The sequence below is a fragment of the Xyrauchen texanus genome, chromosome 6, assembly GCF_025860055.1.
Source record: "Xyrauchen texanus isolate HMW12.3.18 chromosome 6, RBS_HiC_50CHRs, whole genome shotgun sequence".
Classification (NCBI taxonomy): Eukaryota; Metazoa; Chordata; class Actinopteri; order Cypriniformes; family Catostomidae; genus Xyrauchen; species Xyrauchen texanus.
Window position 1 is genome coordinate 44,123,285 of NC_068281.1, and position 24,095 is coordinate 44,147,379.

A 24,095-nucleotide genomic window follows, 5' to 3' on the forward strand; every position below is an offset into this window, starting at 1 on the left:
TTCCTGTGATGTTTCTGTAAACAACAAACATGGCATCTGAGAAATACTTTGCTAGCTGAGGTAAAGGACATTCCATCATTTAAACTTGTGTGTATAAATGAGTATAGTCTACTGAGCATGTGAATATGCTTGTTTTTCTCAACATAAACATTTATATGTTTATACTCGTCCTGTACATTAACGGTGTCATTCTACTTCATTAGAGGTTTCTTTTTCTTCGCGTGAACTTAAATGCTTTCATACTATTCTTTTTTGTTTTTACGCATTGCTTGTTTAAATATATGTATATATATATATAAAAAACAGGACTTGATACAAGTTTGTTTTGAATATAATTAGAAGCTTTTTTTAATGGTGACGCAACTTTTATGACAAAAAAAAAATATTTTACAACGTCTCTCATTAATTACCTTCATTTAAATAATAGAATATTCGAATAATAGAATATTTTTTTTTTATGAGCTTAAATATTCAAATACCAAATTATTGATGAATGCCCATACCTACCCTGAGTGCTGGACATGTGGTTTTAATCAATAATATTCAATATAATTATGTATTATGTAATGTAAATGAGTTGTCCACGTGCATCGTAATCGGGGCCCATTCAATAAGTTCATTCAAAATGTCCATAACAGCATACCACCTGCAACTTATAGGGTAGACACCAGATAGGAGCTCAGTGTACAAGCAATTCTATGCAAATAAAGAGTTCTTTTTTGGGTTTTTTTACATATAACTTAATGTAACGTTTAATGGTTCTGTTTGGGCACCAATGTGGATGTTGGAGTATCACATTACAGCACATCTTAAAATTGCATTTAAAACCAACAATACCACTATATCGGGGGAAATGACAGACAAGAAGCTTCAATATAAAAAATCAAAAACCCATTTATAAGAAAGCTCAATTACAAACCAGAACAGTTTAAATAATAACACACTGTCAGAAATAAGAGACCAGACAAAAACTATTTCTCTGTAACACAACAGCAAACATGGCAAACAGAAGTTGAAAAACAAAAAGTGGAACTTTTAAAATTACAAATCAAATGGTCTATTGTCCAATGCAATAGGTGACAATGTCCTGAGTTTTCAGTCTGCCAAAGTCACAGAAAGTTAAAACAAAATCAAAATGTATTTCCTGGCATGGCACCTTTTAATAGCATGCTTCACCTTGGCATCTACCAGCTTGTGCTGGTTCAGACCCATCATCGCGTGGGCCTTAGAGACCACCCCCTCTTTCATCTTGATAGGGGAGATCTGGCTCGGCTTTAATCTCGTCTTCAGTGCAGACTTGATTGGAGAAAGGACAACAAAAGGGTGTCCTCTTCTTACTTGATACCTTTTACTGGCTGGGTGAACTGTGCTCAGATACCTGGCCTTCCCAGCTGGCCTCCGACGCCTCGCCTTTCCCGTTTGCCTCCGATGCCTTGCCTTTCCTGCTAGGCTCTGAGGCCTCATCTTCCCTGCTAGGCTCGGACACCTGGCCTTCCCCACTGGGCCCCGATGCTTCTTCTGCATCCTGTTGAAGAAAATAAATGGTGAGGAATCAATAATCAAGGTGTAAGCCAACATAGCATCAACTCAATCTGGTTACAGGAGATCAATTTACCTTGCTGGACTTGATGCTGGACACCCCTGTCTCCTGGTACTTCACCACAATCTCCTCGAGGGTGCCGCTGCCCGAAGTGATGGACCGATCAGGGGTGGCTGGTGAGCCCTTTGGCATAGAGCGCTTGCAGGGGTGATCTGCCATCTGGCCTTGTCGTTTCCGCTTCTGCTGATGCTGCTCTTTTTCAGGAGACCATTCGGGACCCTCCAATGTGGCCTCGAAGGACCTGCGGTTCTTCACGTCTTGCTTGGCATTTAGAGGTATGGGGTAGAATTTATCCACCGTCCCGACGCCATGGCACATGAACTTTGAGATTTTCATGCGGTTGTCAGTGATGTGCGTGTACTTTGCCCAGAAAGACAGAGAAAACAAAGGCAATTTGATAACAGAATACATTCACCGAATGCTACCAAAACATGCGCTCACGTGAGAAAACACTTACGTGGTCGTCGATGGAGTTTTGGAGGTCTGTAAATGTTGGACACCCGGGCAGGCCCATTGATTTCCAGGCTTCTTGAAGGAAGTTGTTCAAACTTTTGCACGGGTTCGGTCTGGATGTAAAAAAGAAAAATTCTGCATCCTTCCCGCCCGGCAGCATGTCCTTAATGCGCAGGAAGTGCCGTGTCCATTCGTACTCCTCCTCTGAAAGTGCAATTTGGGCAGGCCCGAACATCTGATTGGTTTTGTGAGATATTATCTGTTGACACACAAAAAACCACAAGCTGCTCAGAAGAGAAATCAACAAAGAATGGCCCACTGAGGCATAGAAGGTAGGAAAACACTCACGTTGATCAGGTAGGCGTTTTCGGTGGTGGATTTCCTCGCCCCCTCCACCCTTTTGATGGTCATATTCTGGTAAACTCCACCCTGGTGACCATAGATGGAGGCAAGAAAAGCCACAAAGTGGCCATAAAACTTCCATTGCAGCTTGGGGGTGGGGTCGCTCTCAAGGAGGGCTATATACAACAAAACAGAGCATACTCTCACCATGGAAATAGCAAATTTCTTTGCGGCTGACGAGTTCAATAGAATGAAAAACAACTTACTTAGGATTTTTGGGATGGCCTGCTTTGCCAGACTCCGGCACTTCAAAAGAGTCTCTATGCTGAGCACCCGTGACTCTTTTACTTGCTTCATTGACACCTGATGCAATGCCATGCCCCTTTTCATGGATTTCAACAGGCCCCTTAGCTCCTGCTGGATCCTGACAAGGACTTGTTTTGAGAGGCGGCAGCTCGGAGGAGGGGTGTCTCTGACAAAACTCACAAACTTGGCTATGTTTAAGATATAGTGCTGGATGGTTGTGTCCTTGATTTTGGCTTGCTGGAGGGAGCTGATCCACCTGCACACAGACAAACAACGTGTTACTCTATCACAATAGTAAAACAAATGTCACATTTTAACATTGGCACTTTAAGAACAGAACTTACGCCCGTAACCTGGCCATCTTGTTGAGGAAGATGAGGGTGTCAAGTTTCTCCTTGCCTTGCGCCATGAAGGCAATGAATTTTTTTATCATGTAGATTTTACCACTGACGTTCTCCTTCATTTTGTTTGAAGGGTCTGGACCCTCCTGATGCCTCCTGTATTCCTCAAGGAGCTCATCTATGCAGAAAGAAAAGAGAGAATCAGTACAGCGACACAAAGTATTTGACAAAATGTTCAAGTCACACAGTACAAGTGTTCCACTCACTCAGTACTGCCATGTGTTCAGGGTAATGAGGGTCTTTTTTTGGCTCTGGGCCGAGCTGGGTGGAAAGCTGCTGGCTTGTGGAGGGCTGCTCATTTGCAGAGACTTCCTTGCTATCGTCAGACACGAGAGAGGAGAGGAGTCTTTGTGTTACCTGGCCTATCCTGGTCGAAGCCTGGGCAGATGACCTCCTCTTAAGCAACCGGTACCGGCGGGTGACATTTCGCAGCGCTTCTGTTAGTGTGTCCACCTGGAGATTCAAGTCTGCCACCAGTGAGGTCAGCTTTTGGGTTTGGAGCTTACAGGTGGTGTTGCTGCACTCCTCCTCTGTGTCCAAAGGTACTTCAGGATCCTCCAACACAGGTTTGTCCTCCTCCAAATCAAGGGTAGACACCATGGGCACATCTGGATCAGATGCCCTGAGTGAAGCCAGTTCAGAGAGGATCTTCTTTCTCTTGCAGAGCACCATTGCTTCTTTCTGAGCCACCCTTGAGAGCTCCCTGTGGGTACGGAGGTGCCGGTCTAACCTGGTTGTGTCTTTACCACAGCCTGGCATGGGGCAACATCCTTCACGGACATTGATCCGTCCTGACTCCAGTGCCAACAGCAGCAGCCTTTCCTTCTTGTTCTTTACATTGTGCATGACACGAAGATGCTGGCTCAGATGAGAGTACATCCGCAGGCACAGCGGGCATGACTCCCCAGTTATTTTTGCTTTTGGGATAAAAACTAACACAGTACAGAATCGGAGAGGTGTTATGGCAGACACTGTCCATGCAGAACTGAAAAGCAATGTGCTCTACTCCCAAAGGAGGCTTGGAAGAGGCTAATTTGAAGTAAATCGATGTGTCATAACAGAGTACAATTCCTTCAAAATAGCCTACGGCCATGAGAAGCTAATTTGAAGTAAATCGCTGCCCCATAACTGTGTACAATTCCTTCAAAATTGCCTAGGGCTGTGAGAGGCTAATTTGAAGTAAATCACTGTATAAATCACTGTATAATATCTGTGTACAATTACTTTCTAAAAGTTTTTTAAAGAATTGTTTACTTTTACTGCTTTAATTTTTAAAAATGAAAAAAGGTCTGAATAAATAGGTTTATATTTGGGCTTTTACTCTCTGTGAGAACAATAAGATAATAAAGGTTGGCTGTTTTAAGCCAGCCCTGCCCCCGGCAGTCCCACAGATAGTCGATAAGGGGAAGTAAGGCTGCCTGTGGGATGGGAGTGAGGTCGGGGGAGGTCCCCGGAAGTCGGGGAGGAAGTGACATCACAGTGCCAGGGACTGCCCACCGTGTCACAAAAAAGCGCCTGGGGTGGCGAGCAGCATCCACGAATGTCAGATTGGTGCTCCGGAGACCCCTGTTCAAAACCTATCTCAATCGATAAAGGTTTTACTACAGCGAGCCAGGTTTTACCGTAATAAGATTCTACTGTTAACATGGACACATTCATCATGCCCCAATCACTGATCTCTAATATGGACATTTGAGCAATTTTAGACAAAGAATATTTAAACTTTTGACAGTTTTTTTTCCCCATTTTAGTGAATAATATATTTTCTTAGAATCATTATTGATGTGTAAATTATTGTCCGACCTCTTAGCGCAAAAATGGCATTGGCACGTAGTACCTGTTACTTTTTTCAGCGCTGTTCTGGGTACACCTATTATAGTCGTTTGTGATTATTGCAGATTCCTGCATAAAAACTTCATGGGCAGATTTTCATTTTTTGTCAGGTGCAATCCTAAAAATTTACAGATTTATACACTTTTTTTGTGTCAAATTTGTTTTCTGTGTGAATTATAAAATTTCTTGAGTTTATCATACGGAGCAATTAATGGAGGATTCTGCTTTTATGGCCGGTGAGAATTCATTTAAGGAAGACACTTTTGATAGCGAGTAGTGAAGTAAATTTGAGGAGTTAGATGTGATATAAGATTGACATTCGTCATATTAGCAATTCCCCATAGTAATCCTACACTCGCTAAAATGGTCTAAAGAGCTCTCACTATCGTAAAATATTTTCATTGGTATGCTGTACTCTTCAACAAACATTGTGGTAACTCTTAGCCAACAATTAAGGTGAAGTTTTACTACCCTTAAGGTTTACTTAGGAAAATGGTAGTTATGAGGCTTTATGACACACTTATTCTTGAGGGAAATTGTAGGGGATTATGACGTTACCTATAAAGACCCTTAAGTAAAACTTAAGGGTTGTTTTCTGCAACACCATTAAATTTCAAGGAAACTTTAGGGTGATCTTAAGGGAAAATTTAACTTAAGGTGCTTAATGTAACCGGGCACTGGTCCTTAAAAATAATATAAAGGAAAACACTGGCTCTTCTGTAAAGCTGCTTTGAAACGATGTTTGTTGTGAAAGGCGCTATACAAATAAAAATGACTTGACTAAGAGTCTTTTCTTAAATTATTGTAATACTTAATTATCTAAAAATGCAAAAAAATTAAAAATAAATAGCAGTGTGGTTCTGCAATGCGTTTGTCTGCAGTTAAATATTGCATGTAACGTGTGTTTTTATGGGATTTTACTACAAGCTTAGTGCAAATTAATTGCAGTACCTCTCTGCTATTTTTTAATGCAATGAGAATATAACATGCAGAGTGACATAAAAATAAAATTATTTACATTGAGAAAACACCATAAGCAGACTTTCAAAATCATACAAAGGGTCCACAAACTGCAACAATTTACTTTTTAAGTATATCATTTTTTTTCATACCATCAATATAGATATTTATCCACCATCAGTTTTTCCACCCCAAGCAACTGATTTGAGTGTCAATGGCTTGCTCACATACTGTATATTGTTACAACAATGGCTGGTAAATAACTACAATAAAAATATTTAAAAAAAAATTTGTAATTATTTATAAAAATTAATATATATATATTCTTAACTATAGCTGCATTTTTAAATGCAGTGTGACTTTGGTTCAGAACTGACTTGTCTATGAACAGACCGCACGTAAGATCAGTAAAAGAAGCTGTTTAAACTACTTGATAGTGACTTGAAGAAATATTAGCAGCAGATAATGCGTAATTTGTAATGTTTACAATCTGCATTCATGGCACAAATGCTTAGTTAAAATGCTATACATCAGGGGTACTCAATTCAAGTTCCAAGAGAACCGGCCTCTACATTTCCTTCCCATCAAAGGTCCGGATAGTATGTAGCTTACATGGTGTCAGTAGTAATATAGCTAGGAAATTATGTATCTTTTTTTTTTTATTTTATAACTTGCCATGTTGACAGCAATAGTACTTTGTAAAAAAAAAGAAAATAAAAATCCTGATGAGGACATTGGGGGCCCAGAGACAGCTAGTGGGGTCTGAGAGATCTTTTCTACCAAAAGATTCAAATATTTCATCAAGACGTCATCTGTCGAGGGCACTTGGATGTGAAAATTACAAGATAAGATTAACAGTTTGTTTTGAAGCTGAATGACAGCAGTCCAGTTTTGTTGAAATATTCAGAATCTGTACCTCTATATGGGACATAGGAGGCCTTTTGACAGAGAAAATACTGTGGGTTCAGGGGTGTCCCCTGAGAGAAAATTTATAAAAATGTAAAAGCCTGAATGGGCCATTTTTATATTTTCCTTAAAGTGAGAATCTACTAACAACAAAGAAACAATTTACATAACAGTGAAGCATTAAATATCTGTTTGATGAATTTAAGGATACATAGGCTTTCCTTGCCATGATGGCACCTCTGCTTAGTTTTCACAAAATTAGAACAAAAATCAGTTTATTATGAAAGGCTCATAACATGCGGATTAATGAAGCTAAATTTAGATGGAAAAAAACGTTATAGTCTTATGCGGCGCCTTGTGTTTATAGCGGCAACGCGTGTGGAGCAGGAATAAAGTGAGTAGCGCTGAACTTTGCACTGAATGCCATTTATTCCCGCTCCGCAGGTGAATACACGTATGCTTACATAATCACTTAGCCAGGTGTCAGATAACTAGCACAAAAGTTCAGATCTCTGTCGGGATTTAATTGTCTTTCAGTCCGAATCCGGACCGGAGTCCACCAATTGAGCACCCCTACTATACATGGATAAATGAAAAATTATTAGAGGCATTATTAATGATTAATTAATGATTTTTCCTGGAATTGTATGTTCCCTGAAATATGAAAAAGATTTACAATAAATAATAAACACTGGCTCTGCTTCATTTAAATGTTTGGTTACACAGCCACCATGGATAACATTCTGTGTTTGCGATGTATTGTATTTGCGGAGGAAAATGTTTGGATCAGATTCAAGTAGGTCAATGGCTTTTCAGTTCTTTTTCACCACTTTACAGCTCCTATGATTTTATAATATCCACCAAATCTGGTGAACTGCTTGAAAGTTTGTTAACTTAATGTTCCTCAGCAGTCATAAAATAAAGATCAAGAATAAACACCAACCTCTTTTTTTCTTAGTATGTTTATACTTCAGTCTGAATGGTTCTGAAATACTGACGTCTTCACTCTCATCACTCACATCACTCACATCTTTCAACTCCTCTTTAATTAACTCCATCTTTTCTGGGGCACTTAAACATGTTCCAGAGGGTACTTGGTGTTGGTTTTGCTCTGTTAATCCTGTAAAGAAAATTTACAACTTTAAATAAATACAGTGGTTATAAAAAGTCTACACACCCCTGTTAAAATGCCAGGTTCTTGTGATGTAAAAGAATGAGACAAAGATAAATCATTTCAGAACTTATTCCACATTTAATGTGACCTATAATGTGAATAATTCAATTGAAAAACAAACTGAAATCTTTGTTAAAAACTCACAATAACCTGGTTGCATAAGTGTGCACACCCTTGAACAAATAATTTGTTGAAGCACATTTTTATTTTATTACAGCACTCAGTCTTTTTGAGTCTATTAGCATGGCACATCTTGGCGTGGCAATATTTGCCCACTCTTCTTTGCAAAAGCACTCCAAATCTGTCTTCATCTTCAGCTTTCGAACGGATGCCTGAAAGTTTTGTGCCAAAATTGCCTGGTATGTGGAACTGTTCATAATTCCCTCCACCCTTACTAAGTTCCAGCTGAAGAAAAACAGCCCCAAAGCATGATCCTGCCACCACCATGCTTCACTGTGGGTATGGTGTTCTTTGGGTGATGTGCAGTGTTGTTTTTGCGCCAAACATACCTTTTGGAATTATGGCCAAAAAGTTCAACCTTGGTTTCATCAGACCATAACACATTTTCCCACGTGCTTTTGGGAGACTTGATGTTGGTTTTTGCAAACTTCAGCCGGGCTTGGATGTTTTTCTTTGTAAGAAAAGGCTTATGTCTTGCCACCCTACCCCATAGCCCATTCATATGAAGAATACAGGAAATTGTTGTCACATGTAGCACACAGGCAGTACTTGCTAGAAATTCCTGCAGTTCCTTTAATGTTGCTGTAGGCCTCTTGGAAGCTTCCCTGACCAGTTTTCTTCTCGTCTTTTCATCAATTTTGGAGGGACGTCCAGTTCTTGGTAATGTCTCTGTTGTGCCATATTTTCTCCACTTGATGATGACAGTCTTCACTGTGTTCCATGGTATATCTAATGCTTTGGAAATTCTTTTGTACCCTTCTCCTGAATGATATCTTTCAACAATGAGATCCCTCTGAGCTTTGGAAGCTCTCTGCAGACCATGGCTTTTGCTCTGAGATGCAACGAAGAAAATGTCAGGAAAATCCTACTAGAACAGCTGAACTTTATTTGTGATTAATCAGAGTCACTTTAAATGATGGCTGGTGTGTAATGACTTCTATTTAACATGAGTTTGAATGTGATTGGTTAATTCTGAACACAGCCACATCCCCAGTTATAAGACGGTGTGCACACTTATGCAGCCAGGTTATTGTGAGTTTTTTTATTTTTCCCTCTCAAAGATTTCAGTTTGTTTTTCAATTGAATTGTTCACATTATAGGTCATATTAAAGGTGGGAAAAGTTCTGACCTGATTTATCGTTGTCTCATTCACACAAGAACCTGGCATTTTAACAAGGGTGTGTAGACTTTTTATATCCACTGTATAGTGTAAAACAGTTAATCATGATCAATCTCAGGAAATGCATTCTGTTTGTCTTTAATATAAAGACACCAGTCAGAGGACCGGTGCATCACTGCTTTTTACTCATCTCACTCGCTCGCTCCTTCTGCAAAACAACTCTCTGTATCCTCTGCCATCACACCAGCCAATCAACACAAGCTGGGTTTCCAACCACATACAGTATTTCTATGCAAATTTTAAATGTGAATAATGTTAATGTAAATGTTAATGTGACTAAATAATTTGTTACATAACAAAATGTAATTTCAGACGGACTAACAAGCGAGTGGAATCATATCTGAAATGTTGCAATGATCATCCTGAAATAACAGTGTCAAAGAGTTCGTAGAGCAAATAAGTTAAATATAAACTAAGAGCAGATGCTGTCGCTCTCAGACATGAGACAAAGTTCTTTACACTGTTTTGTTTGTGTGCTCTAAACCGCCAGTATTATATTAATAATAGTGACTACAATTTCTCTCGAAGTGACGATTTTGGTATTTAAACACATGGGATTGAAATGAAGTTTTATGCACACATTGTTTCAATGATATTATGTTTTGTTTTAGCATTACATTTGCTACTTTGATTTTCTGTAGCTATGTTTCCATAGCTAGTTAGTTTCCAAGTCAATTATGAACACACAGATTCTACATTTATCAAATTGCATAATACAGGCTATACAGTTTTGCAGCCACATATTACCCACACTTATATATATTAGGACTGTTGATTTAACGCATTAATTTAGTGTGATTAATTATTAGGGCTGTTAATTATTATTATGCAATTAATTCAGTATCTGTTTTTTTTCTCCACCTGTGGCTAAAATTGGCATTTCTACATTTTTAGGACATACATGCAGGATTTGACAGCACATCTTCACACAGTAATCGATTGTATGGAGCAGTGCATGCATAAGTCTGTTTTACACTGCATACCGAAACAGGACAACATATTTATTTTGCCATTCATGTTAACAGGACAGAAGCAGCAGAGCAGCAGGAGTTCTGGTGTCTAAGTGCTCTATTACTCTCAACTTTTGACATTATTAGGATTAATTACTAAAGGAAAAAAAAACATGGGATGTTGTACCTGGCTGCTGGTGAAGATGGTGAGTTAACATATTGGAAGCACGTCCTTTATGTGAGGAAAGTACTCAACACTTAAGTTCTGGCTGTTGTTTGAACAAAGATAAAATGCTATTCAGTGTTTGTGCATAATTACTTATTTCTCACTATATTAATAAATGCAATCACATTTGCAACACTTATAGCTCACTCTTGATAACCATTTTATAACATTATTTTCTATGTATTTTCACACATTGTTTACATAAAAATTGTTGTGATGCACTACTTTAGTTCGGCTCACGTACTGCTTCGGCGAGCAGTGTAAAACAGGCATTATTCATTGCTTGACTCGACTGCACATTCTAGCACAGTAACTGATTATATGGAGCAGCACACACTTATTCAATACTCGCGATGCATGTCCCAGACATAATAAACATATGAGCGGATTTACTGTACAAAGAATGGAGACTTCACCCGCAAGAGGTGAACCAACAAATGATTCTTCACCAGTTATGAAATCATGAAGTGTCTGATCTGGATGGTGTTTCTCTTCGACTTCATTTAGTTCTTGATTTTCCTCTTTCACGTCCATCAGATCTAAAATTAAAACACAAAATAGTCTTTCATTTCAAAGGACAAATCTTAAAATTATTGCAATAAAACTGACCTCAAATTATACAGCAGAAAGCTACAAGTGACTAATATCTATTTGAATGTGATCTAAACAGCAAGATTTAATGAATCCTTTTATGTGCATTTTGTTTTATTTTTAGTCATTTTCTTTGATTGATTAAATTATTTAACAGCTCCTAGGAATTGAAAAATAACTACAGCCATCAAATGTGGTGAACTACTTGAAGCTTTTTTTAACTTTAATCTTAATGAACAGACAATAATAAATAATGAAGAATGGACACAAACCTCTTTGTTCCTCAGTATCTTCATTTTTCATGACATTTGAACTGCATGATTCTGGATAACTCATGTAATCAATCTCTTCTTTAATAATCATAACTTTACAATGTTTTATCCTGCAGATCTCAGTTGAAACACCTGGAGTTATTCCTGTTCCTGTTGAAACAAGTATTTGTTTAGGATGATGAGAATATTGGTGACATTTATAAACATGAATCCCAATTTACAGACATATTTACTGCATTGTCTATCCTTTAAAGTTTGCCCATATTATTTAATGTCAGATTTATTAATTTTTTTAATACATGGGATGGAAACGTTGCTTTATTCACACATTGATTTTGCGATATTACGTTTTTTTTCCATAAGTTAAATTTGCAACTTGGATGGAAACATAGATACAGCCAATCAAAGTAAATGATGAAGTAACAAACAGATTCTACATTTATCAAATTACATAATAACTGGCCACACAATTTTGCAGCCACATATTACACACATTTATATATATTAGGACTGTTGTTTTAACACATTAATTTAGTGTGATTAATTATTAGGGCTGATTAAATTAGAGCTAATTTATTGTGTGAATTTCTGCGATTAATATTTGAGTGTTTAATGCGTTACATACACTGGCAGCCAAAAGTTTGGAATAATGTACAGATTTTGCCGTTTCGGAAGGAAATTGGCACTTTAATTCAGAAAAGTGGCATTCAACTGATCACAAAGTACACTCACCTAAAGGATTATTAGGAACACCTGTTCAATTTCTCATTAATGCAATTATCTAATCAACCAATCACATGGCAGTTGCTTCAATGCATTTAGGGGTGTGGTCCTGGTCAAGACAATCTCCTGAACTCCAAACTGAATGTCAGAATGGGAAAGAAAGGTGATTTAAGCAATTTTGAGCGTGGCATGGTTGTTGGTGCCAGACGGGCCGGTCTGAGTATTTCACAATCTGCTCAGTTACTGGGATTTTCACGCTCAACCATTTCTAAGGTTTACAAAGAATGGTGTGAAAAGGGAAAAACATCCAGTATGCGGCAGTCCTGTTGGCAAAAATGCCTTGTTGATGCTAGAGGTCAGAGGAGAATGGGCCGACTGATTCAAGCTGATAGAAGAGCAACTTTGCCTGAAATAACCACTCATTACAACCGAGGTATACAGCAAAGCATTTGTGAAGCCACAACACGCACAACCTTGAGGAGGATGGGCTACAACAGCAGAAGACCCCACCGGGTACCACTCATCTCCACTACAAATAGGAAAAAGAGGCTACAATTTGCAAGAGCTCACCAAAATTGGACAGTTGAAGACTGGAAAAATGTTGCCTGGTCTGATGAGTCTCGATTTCTGTTGAGACATTCAGATGGTAGAGTCAGAATTTGGCGTAAACAGAATGAGAACATGGATCCATCATGCCTTGTTACCACTGTGCAGGCTGGTGGTGGTGGTGTAATGGTGTGGGGGATGTTTTCTTGGCACACTTTATGCCCCTTAGTGCCAATTGGGCATCGTTTAAATGCCACGGCCTACCTGAGCATTGTTTCTGACCATGTCCATCCCTTTATGGCCACCATGTACCCATCCTCTGATGGCTACTTCCAGCAGGATAATGCACCATGTCACAAAGCTCGAATCATTTCAAATTGGTTTCTTGAACATGACAATGAGTTCACTGTACTAAAATGGCCCCCACAGTCACCAGATCTCAACCCAATAGAGCATCTTTGGGATGTGGTGGAACGGGAGCTTCGTGCCCTGGATGTGCATCCCACAAATCTTCATCAACTGCAAGATGCTATCCTATCAATATGGGCCAACATTTCTAAAGAATGCTTTCAGCACCTTGTTGAATCAATGCCACGTAGAATTAAGGCAGTTCTGAAGGCGAAAGGGGGTCAAACACAGTATTAGTATGGTGTTCCTAATAATCCTTTAGGTGAGTGTATAGTCAGGACATTACTGATGTAAAAAACAGCACCATCACTATTTGAAAAAAAATATTTTTTTATAAAATCTAGCCAGGCCCCATTTCCAGCAGCATTCACTCCAACACCTTATCTTTGAGTAATCATAATAAATTGCAAATTTGGTACTAGAAAACCACTTGCCATTATGTCAAACACTGCTGAAAACTATTTGGTTTGTAAAATGAAGCTTAAAATTGCCTTTGCATTTGATTTTGAATTGCCACAGTATGCAATAGACTGGCATGTCTTAAGGTCCATATCAGGTAAAAAAAATAAAAAAATAATGGCAAAAAAGAAACAGCTTTCACTAGAAACTCATCAGCTAATCATTGTTTTGAGGAATAAAGGCTCAATGCTTGAAATTGCCAAAAGACTGAAGATTTCATACTAAGGTGTACACTACAGTCTTCAAAGACAAAGAACAACTGGCTCTAACAAGGACAGAAAGAGATGTGGAAGGTCAGCTGTACAACTGAACAAGAGGATAAGTACATCAGAGTCTCTAGTTTTAGAAATAGACACCTCACATGTCCTCAGCTGACAGCTTCATTGAATTCTACCCGCTCAACACCAGTTTCATGTACAACAGTAAACAGAAGACTCAGGGGTGAAGGCCTTATGGGAAGAATTGCAAAGAAAAAGCCACTTTTGAAACAGAAAAACAAAAAGAAAAGGTTAGAGTGGGCAAAGAAACACAGATATTGGACAACAGATAATTGGAAAAGAGTGTTATGGATCTTAACCCCATTGAGCTTTTGTGGGATCAGCTAGACTGTAAGGTACGTAAGAAGTTCCCAACAAGACAGCCACATCTATGGCAAGTGCTACAGGAAGTGTGGAGTATCTGTAAAAAATGACAGCTGGAATGCCAAGAATTTGCAAAGCTGTCATTGCTGCACATGTCATGATTATACATTGTGATCAGCTGAATGACACTTTGGTGAATAAAAGTACCATTTTCTTTCCAAAACAGCAAAATCTGCACATTATTCCAAACTTTTGGCCGCCAGTGAAAAAATAAAATAACAATTACCTTCCTGTGGCTAAAATTAGCATTATATTAATTTTCAGGGGGTACATGCTTGACTCGACTGCACATTCTAGCACAGACATATTCCCAGACATAATAAACATGTGAGCGGATTTACTGAACAGAGAATGGAGACTTCACCCGCAAGAGGTGAACCAATAAATTATTCTTCACCAGTTATGAAATCATTAAGTGTCTGATCTGGATGGTGTTTCTCTTCGACTTCATTTAGTTCTTGATTTTCCTCTTTCACGTCCATCAGATCTAAAATGAAAACACAAAATAGTCTTTCATTTCAAAGGACAAATCTTAAATCTTGCAATAAAACTGACCTCAAATTATATAGCAGAAAGCTACAGGTGACAAATATCTATTTTAATGTCATCTAAACAGCAAGATTTAATGAATTCTTTTACGTACATTTTGTTTCATTTTTTAAGTAATTTTCTTTGATTAAATTATTTAACAGCTCCTACGAATTGAGAAATAATTACAGCCATCAAATGTGGAGAAATACTTGAAGTTTTATAACATTATTGTTCAAGAACAGACAATAATAAACCATGAAGAATGGACACCAACCTCTTTGTTGCTCAGTATCTTCATTTTTCATGACATTTGAACTGCATGATTCTGGATAACTGATGTCCTCAATCTCTTCTTTAATAATCATAACTTTACAATGTTTTATCCCGCAGATCTCAGTTGAAACACCTGGTGTTATTCCTGTTCCTGTTGAAACAAGTCTTCGTTTAGGATGATGAGAATATTGGTGACATTTATAAACATGAATACCAATTTACAGACTTATTTACTGCATTGTCTATCATTTAAAGTTTGCCCATATTATTCAATGTCAGATTTATTTATTTTTTTTAACACATGGGATGGAAACGTTGCTTTATTCACACATTGATTTTGCAATATTAAGGTTATTTTTCATAAATTAAATTTGCAACTTGGATGGAAACATAGATACAGTCAATCAAAGTAAAAGATGAAGTAACAAACAGATTCTACATTTATCAAATTACATAATAACTGGCCACACAATTTTGCAGCCACATATTACACACATTTATATATATTAGGACTGTTGTTTTAAACACATTAATTTAGTGTGATTAATTATTAGGGCTGATTAAATTAGAGCTAATTTATTGTGTGAATTTCTGTGATTAATAGTTGACTGTTTAATGCGTTACATACACTGGCAGCCAAAAGTTTGGAATAATGTACAGATTTTGCTGTTTCTGAAGGAAATTGGTACTATAATTCACCAAAGTGGTATTCAACTGATCACAAAGTATAGAGATTGCTAATGTGAAGTCATCGTGACGTATTACCAGTGGTGAACGCAAAGCATTTTGGGAATCCGCGGCACAAACAGAAGGCTCCAGACTTGATTGCATGGAGGGAAGAACGCAGTGTTCAAGATGCCGTCTACCTGCTGTGTTATAAACTGCAATAGTCGTTCTCAAGACAGAAGTGGCATAAAGCTTAAGAACGGAAAATCCTTTTATCGTTTTCCAGCGTGGAAAAATAATAGTACAAGCCGCGTTTCAGAGGTGACAAAAAGTGCGACGAATGGCATGGATAGCAGCAGTAAGGAGGCCCAAGATTACCTTCGATAACACTCCACCACACATGATGGTGTGTTCAAAGCATTTTCACAAAGTTAAATTACAGAGAGTAATTGTAAATGTTATGTTGTGGGCAAATAACCAGCGTGTTTTGTTTGATTTAACCAGACCATTAGATTTGACGTTAGGCCAATGTTTACTGTTAACTAGCATGAAATGGCTAGAAAATGAGCTTAAGTTACCAATGAACTAAAGCGTAACGTTAATCAGTTTTAAATGTTGTACATCTAGGCTACATAGCAATTTATTTGGTGACTGTGTTTGCAGGCAAACATGCCTATGAAATGTTGGAGTGTGATCCTGACTGGGCCTGGGATATGTGGTGCCTTGTGAGGGGGAGGATAAGACTTTGCTGGATAAAATTGTGGTTGTGTGCTGTGCTTTGACCAATATGTGTCCAAGTATTGTTGTGAAGCCGTCGTGTTAGAATTATACACCATGCTCACATCTAATATGTAAATATATATATTTTTTTTTTTTCAAAAGATTTTGTAATGTCACTTCTCACATGTAATGATTTTTAGCCATCTCTGTAAATAAAATACACAAAGACTGAATGAAATTCTGCCTCCTTTATCTGTATTAAGGAAGAATTGTGCAAAATCAGTTTGGATTGCAATACACAATTACATAATTTAAATGGTAGTAACAACCAACTTAATTTCAGTTTCTTTACATATTTAACATGTAAATACATTTAGATGAAGACATTTATAAAGAGTCCATATAAAAGATAACTGGAAATGTATGAGGTAGGTTGTGGGTGATAAGTCACAGACATGTGCAAGCATCGCATTGCCATAACTCTTCTCTGGCTGGTGCGCTGTCCCACGCAACCTAAATGGAACCACTGTATAGGACAGTTCTGATTATCGCAAGCAACCATGTCTGTGCAAACATTCAGGCTGTCTGCAAAAGCACCACAACACAGCCTTTTCAGGTTGACCTCCCCTGAACAGTCACTATGCTCGTAAGAATCCAGTCCTTTGATTCCCTTTATTTTCTCGTCATATCTCGTCTTTGCATTAGGATGTAGTTTTAGGCAGTATGGTCCGACAATGTTTTCTTTAGCCCGCTGCATTTTGTAGGATTATATTCTGTTTTTCACGCTAATTTTTTTTATTATTTTCATGCCACTAGCCTGCTATGCGATGCCAGCCCATGTAAAAGGGCCAAATATACCCATAATTCTTTGCGTTCTGATGACGTTGCCGCCCAGTTGGTCACATGTCTTAGCAATCTCTATAGTCAGGACATTATTAGGATGTGCCCTGATAGTCCACCAAATTTTAGTCGATGATAAGAGTCTTGGTCGACCAAGTTTTGATTGGTCGGTTGGCCGCAGAAAAAAAAAAACTCGAACCGCTGGTTTTACCACTGGTTGGATGCTAGGTGTTACTATGAGTTAATTTTCATTAAGCAATGTTCGGGTTAAGCCTACAAAATAAAGCAAGACACCTTGATTTCAAACTTTGAACTTTATTTTCTATTTATTTAAACTAAAAATTCTAATGAATAAATTAGTTTTGTTCCCTCATGATGATTTATATATATATATATATATATATATATATATATATATATATATATATATATATACGCAATATCCAGTTATGTTGGCAAACCCATGGCTGAGGGATCGGTGAATATTCTTGCTTTAGTGATTTTGCAATGAAAATGAAATTCATTTATTTCAAAAATGAAAACCTTAAATCAAATATATTTCTGAATTCAAATTGCACTCCAAACTAAATGAAAAAGAAAAGAAAATAATGAAGTGATAAAATAATTATTTATATATAAATTTTAATCGATTGACAGCGTTACAAACAATGGCGGCCAAATATATATATATATATATATTAGGGCTGTCAATCTATTAAAATTTTTAATCGAATTAATTACATGGTGTCCCGATTAATCGCGATTAATCCCATATACAAATATTTGCTGAGAAAGCCCCTCATATAACAATAATTCAATATATAATGATGAAATAATTATACATAGTTATCTTTAAATATTTAATTTTATGTATTTTTTTATATTTATATATAAAAATAAAAACATATTCAGATAATTAATATGCATTACATTCTTGTGGCAGAACAGTTAATCATTGATAAGACAATACAAAAAGCGGTTTTAGAATACAATGTATTGTTTACTACCATATTATTGATCATAAGTCAATCATTGGTATATAGTTCACAGCAATCCATTTCACAAGTCAATTTGTCAATCAGTTGGAGATTTATTATGAGGACTTGTTTAAGGACACATCAATATACACCTGCGTCAGACATGCTTGTGTAGCGTCTCGGGTGTGTTGCGTCATAAAAATACAATGTTTAGGTCACTGTGTCAAGTTAAATATAGTTTAATACTCAATCTTTAAACATATCTTGAGATCCCTTAGTTCGGATTTGCACTCCAAGTGTTTTGAATGCATGTTTGTGTTGTGTGTCTGCTGCTGGATGGTTGTTTTCTTCACTGTATAAACTGTGCGTTGCCACACAGCTGAAATTTCACTTACTGCCCTCTGGAGTAAACAGGTGGAACTACAAGCTTGCGTTTCCCAGGAATCTTCCATATTAGGTTCCGGGGGGCATTGCGATTAATGGCGTTAATTTCTTAAACACGTTATTTTTAGTCAAATTAATTCCACTGATTTAATGTGTTAAATCGACAGCCCTAATATATATATATATATATATATATATATATATATATATATATATATATATATATTTTTATCACTTCATTATTTTATTTGCTTTTTAGTTTTGTTTGGAGTGCAATTTGAATTTATATATATGGGTCAATGACGTATAAGGCCTTTGAGAGGCCCATTTTTAAAATACTTGAAATAATAATATATTTGGCTATTTTCTAAACATTTGGAGTGTAGTCTACACATGCATGTGTGTGAAAACTTCAAACAAAGATATTTTAGTGCTTTTAAACTCAAATGAATAGGGCAACGACCTTAAAAAAGTCATTTGGGGCGACCGTAATTTATCTTAAAATTAATAGATTTCCTTTACATAAGTTATATTTTAAGAAGTATCAGTAATTAACTGAACTGTTTAAGAAAGATATACTCATGTGTCCTTTCATTTATTGCAAATTATGTTAAATACATTTTTATCTATAATGGCAGTGTCACCCTCATAAAGCAATTACATATTTTTTTTACTCATATAATCCATAAAACTGATTTATACCAATTAATTATATTTCAACCAAAATGGACAGACATTATTTTTTGAATTTACTACAGAATTGAATATGGTTGGTTACCCCACATGACAAGTGGTCGCCCCACATGATGAAAAACAGCAGGCAATTAAGACTATTCAATGATTTTGATAGTAAAACACATTTAATGAAATTTTATGAAGAATCAGCATATCCATTTCATTTGACACATTTCATAACATTAACAGTTTCCTCACTATTTCATTTGACACATAAACATCATATTAATATTTTCAATACTAATGCATTAAACGCTTGGACATAACATTGAACAGCATTTTCCTTTATCATCTCTGCTAGTTTTTCTTCCAGTTTTCGGTTCTCCTCACCTAGTTTACGATTCTGAGCCTGCAGTCTCTTTCTCTTTCTTTCTCGTTTCTCGGGTGTTTTCTCTCTTTCTCTCTCTGGTGTAGAGGACATCGGTGGATTAAATTCCTCCACTAGAGGTAGGGGATTCACCACAATTTGCTCTGGATTCTCCTGCTGCTCATAAAGCCCTATACCAACTAAAACTGGTGGGGTGTTTTCTAAGGATGGTGGTGTCATTTCCAGCATCGCCTTTTCTATCTTCTTCCTCTCCCTGTAACCTTTTGATGCAGCCTTCCACTTGGCTTTCTGTTTCTTCCTCTCTCTCTCTGATAGTTCATCTGACTTAATGTATTTGATTGTGCCCTTTTGCTTTCTTCTCTGGTAGCTGAAACAAATTATTGTATAATAAACTATTGACATTAGTATACTGTCACTGATTCTGGTGGCCTAACATTACATTTTATGTACTGTTAACTACCTATAGATTTTACCTTTCTTTTTTCCTGGCAAGATAGTCAGCTCTTGCTACAGGATCTGCATTGATCCGCTGCCTGTAGCGAGCAGTCTTTTCTTTGCTTGTTAGTGGGGCCATCTAGAAAAAAAGTATATTTAAACATACACAGAGTTAGAAAAGGAATTGGAAAAAGTAGAATGAATGCTTAATATTCACATATTTCTCTGATAAAAACATAATAATCAAAAAGAAGTAAGCTTAGTCCTCTCTGAAGTAGGATGGAAATTATTGAAATTTAGAAAAAATATGTGGTGAAATGTAGAAAGTTATTTAAAACAACTAAATGCATATAATGAATAAAAACATCTGCATACAGAAACTACAAATACATGATATGTGTTTTCTATCATTTAAGCAATCAGTGGCGGTCGCCCCAGATGATGCTCGGTCGCCCCAGATGATGTTTTCAAGTTTAATCAAGTATAACAGGCTAATGCTTAGCTATAGAACCCAAGCTAGCTTCTTCTCACCACATATCACTGACAAATTTACATTAAAAATAAAGATTTGCGTATAAAACTTATTATTTACAGTTTTAGGTTGGTCGCCCCACATGATATCAAAATGTGACGTATACACTGCAGCAGTTTTAAAGAGGATTTGTTTGTAAAAATGAGAGTGACTACTCACCTGCTAGTTGTCTCTGTGGGACCCTCACCATGAGGCTGGCTGATGCAACATCCTCTTTGAGATGATTGTCAAAATAAAAGTCCCTTAATTGTATTTTCTTGATGGTACGCCCCAGATGATATTTCAGACAATGAACATCTTCGGACAAGATTTGTTTGTTTATTATGATTGAAATGTGTGTACAAATGTTTCATAACTTTGTCAATCAATGGAAAACAAGTTTAAAATTATGCCAAATAGGGTAAGGATTATATTTAAATTATTTTAGTTTGATTTAAAACCAGTTGTCCAAACAGAAGTCAAGGCCGGACGGTCAGCCCCACATGATGTTTTCACACTTCAGGTGGCAGAAAATGGCCAATAAGCCAATTATTTTTAAAGAAATAAGAGTGGGCATATGTATAAGGGAGGTGGTAGACATACATGTTATAATTTTATTCATTTTAATGTTTATTAATTGGTAAAAAGTTCAGTCGGACAGAAAAAGCAAGCGTCACGTCTTTGACCCATATATATATATATATATATATATATATATATATATATATATATATATATATATATGTAACCTCCTTTCCATTTACTGTCAGGCAAGTATCCGTCTAAACATTCAGGCGGAAAATTACTTATACAAATGAAGACATAAAAACAATTATAAATGTAAAAATAATAATTATAATAAAGATAATAATCACTGAAATATAAATTATGGTTCAAAGGAAACGTGTTTATGTATTATTTTATGTTTTAATCACAGATGTATAGGCTGCAGAGTTTTGGTCACAATGAACTTCTCCATGGAAACAAAGCGAACTGAACTCAAAGCACCTCCTGAGCTGAGATGTCTGAGGTTATTTGCAGCATTCTCATATACAATACTGTTCTTGCAACAAAACCAAACAAAGAAAGAGTGATAACATTTTAATGCGCATTTTCCACGAGACTGCAAGCCTCCATACAAACATACATGCGTAGATGGCTTTTCTGTCATCTGTTCTTAATAATATAATAAATTGTGTTTCTTATAGCGTGTCTGTGCGTCTATGAGCAAATGATTTGTAATATTACTTGGATAATAATAATAGCCTAAAAATAATAATTTAATACATGGGAAAATTAGCCAAATATTGTCTTGACATGGTCGGCACAGTATGCAATAGACTGGCATGTCTTAAGGTCATTATTGGGTAAAAATGGCCAAAAATAAACAGATTTTTCTAGAAAAAGAAAATATTTGAGTGGGCAAAGAAACACAGACATTGGACAACAGATAATTGGAAAAGAGTGTTATGGATCTTAACCCCATTGCGCTTTTGTGGGATCAGCTAGACTGTAAGGTGAGTGAGAAGTGCCCAACAAGACAGTCACATTTATGGCAAGTGCTACAGGAAGCGTGGGGTGAAATGTCACCTGAGAATCTGGACAAACTGACAGTTAGAATGTCAAGGATCTGCAAAACTGTCATTGCTGCATGCAGAGGATTTTTTGATGAGAACTCTTTGAAGTAGTTAAAAAAAATTTGTTTAAATCTTAATAGTAATTTTTCTTGTTATTAACGTCATGACTATACATTGTGATCAGCTGAATGACACTTTGGTGAATAAAAGTACCAATTTCTTTCCATAAGAGCAAAATCTGTACATTATTCCAAACTTTTGGCCGCCAGTGAAAAAATAAAATAAAAATTACCTTCCTGTGGCTAAAATTGGCATTATATACATTTTCGGGGGGAACATGCTTGACTCGACTGCACATTCTAGCACAGTAACTGATTATATGGAGCAGCACACACTTATTCAATACTCGCAATGCATGTCCCAGACATAATAAACATGTGAGCGGATTTACTGAACAGAGAATGGAGACTTCACCCACAAGAGGTGAACCAATAAATTATTCTTCACCTGTTATGAAATCATGAAGTGTCTGATCTGGATGGTGTTTCTCTTCGACTTCATTTAGTTCTTGATTTTCCTCTTTCACGTCCATCAGATCTAAAATTAAAACACAAAATAGTCTTTCATTTCAAAGGACAAATCTTAAAATTATTGCAATAAAACTGACCTCAAATTGTATAGCAGAAAGCTACAAGTGACTATATATCTATTTTAATGTCATCTACACAGCAAGATTTAATGAATTCTTTTATGTTAATTTTGTTTTATTTTTTAAGTAATTTTCCTTGATTTAACAGATCCTGCGAATTGAAAAATAACTACAGCCATCAAATGTGGCTGTAGTTATACATTGTGATCAGCTGAATGACACTTTGGTGAATAAAAGTACCAATTTCTTTCCATAAGAGCAAAATCTGTACATTATTCCAAACTTTTGGCCGCCAGTGAAAAAATAAAATTAAAATTACCTTCCTGTGGCTAAAATTGGCATTATATACATTTTCGGGGGGTACATGCTTGACTCGACTGCACATTCTAGCACAGTAACTGATTATATGGAGCAGCACACACTTATTCAATACTCGCAATGCATGTCCCAGACATAATAAACATGTGAGCGGATTTACTGAACAGAGAATGGAGACTTCACCCACAAGAGGTGAACCAATAAATTATTCTTCACCTGTTATGAAATCATGAAGTGTCTGATCTGGACGGTGTTTCTCTTCGACTTCATTTAGTTCTTGATTTTCCTCTTTCATGTCCATCAGATCTAAAATTAAAACACAAAATAGTCTTTCATTTCAAAGGACAAATCTTAAAATTATTGCAATAAAACTGACCTCAAATTGTATAGCAGAAAGCTACAAGTGACATATATCTATTTTAATGTCATCTAAACAGCAAGATTTAATGAATTCTTTTATGTTAATTTTGTTTTATTTTTTAAGTAATTTTCCTTGATTTAACAGATCCTGCGAATTGAAAAATAACTACAGCCATCAAATGTGGTGAACTACTTGAAGTTTTATAACACTATTGTTCATGAACAGAAAATAATTATGAAGAATGGACACCAACCTCTTTGTTCCTCAGCAGCTTCATTTTTCATGACATTTGAACTGCATGATTCTGGATAACTCATGTCCTCAATCTCTTCTTTAATAATCATAACTTTACAATGTTTTATCCCGCAGATCTCAGTTGAAACACCTGGTGTTATTCCTGTTCAAACAAGTCTTCGTTTAGGATGATGAGAATATTGGTGACATTTATAAACATGAATCCGATGCTCGAATAATGTAGAAATAAACAAAACAACAGGTTTAGGAGTATCAGTAGAGTAGATCGTTTACAGTTTTGTACGTTTCTGCAAACATGAGCTAAACATCATATAATATAGAAACTTTGGTGCATTTATTTGAGTAAAAGTTAATGTTTATCAGAACTCTGCAATTCTCTCACAA

General features: G+C 36.5%; 1 protein-coding gene across 13 annotated transcripts; it reads right to left on the bottom strand.

The window, feature by feature from the left end:
- Positions 1–495: 495 nt before the first annotated feature.
- On the bottom strand, positions 496–24,095 carry LOC127644880 (uncharacterized). 13 transcript variants are annotated; one of them, XM_052128292.1, is made up of 15 exons: positions 23,710–24,095; positions 23,312–23,401; positions 22,636–22,725; positions 14,957–15,106; positions 14,549–14,638; positions 11,375–11,524; positions 10,961–11,050; positions 7,745–7,921; positions 3,309–4,034; positions 3,046–3,220; positions 2,662–2,957; positions 2,402–2,571; positions 2,058–2,312; positions 1,616–1,960; positions 496–1,525 (listed from the first exon to the last, which is right to left on the bottom strand). In XM_052128292.1, exons 1-15 carry the CDS (start codon positions 23,798–23,800, stop codon positions 1,349–1,351), a joined length of 3,072 nt encoding a protein of 1,023 aa, XP_051984252.1. In that variant the 5' UTR covers positions 23,801–24,095; the 3' UTR covers positions 496–1,348. The 13 variants fall into 13 exon arrangements, with proteins under 13 accessions (XP_051984252.1, XP_051984253.1, XP_051984255.1 ...); XM_052128293.1 differs by lacking the exon at positions 23,312–23,401; XM_052128295.1 differs by lacking the exon at positions 14,957–15,106 and having other exon boundaries at positions 497–1,525.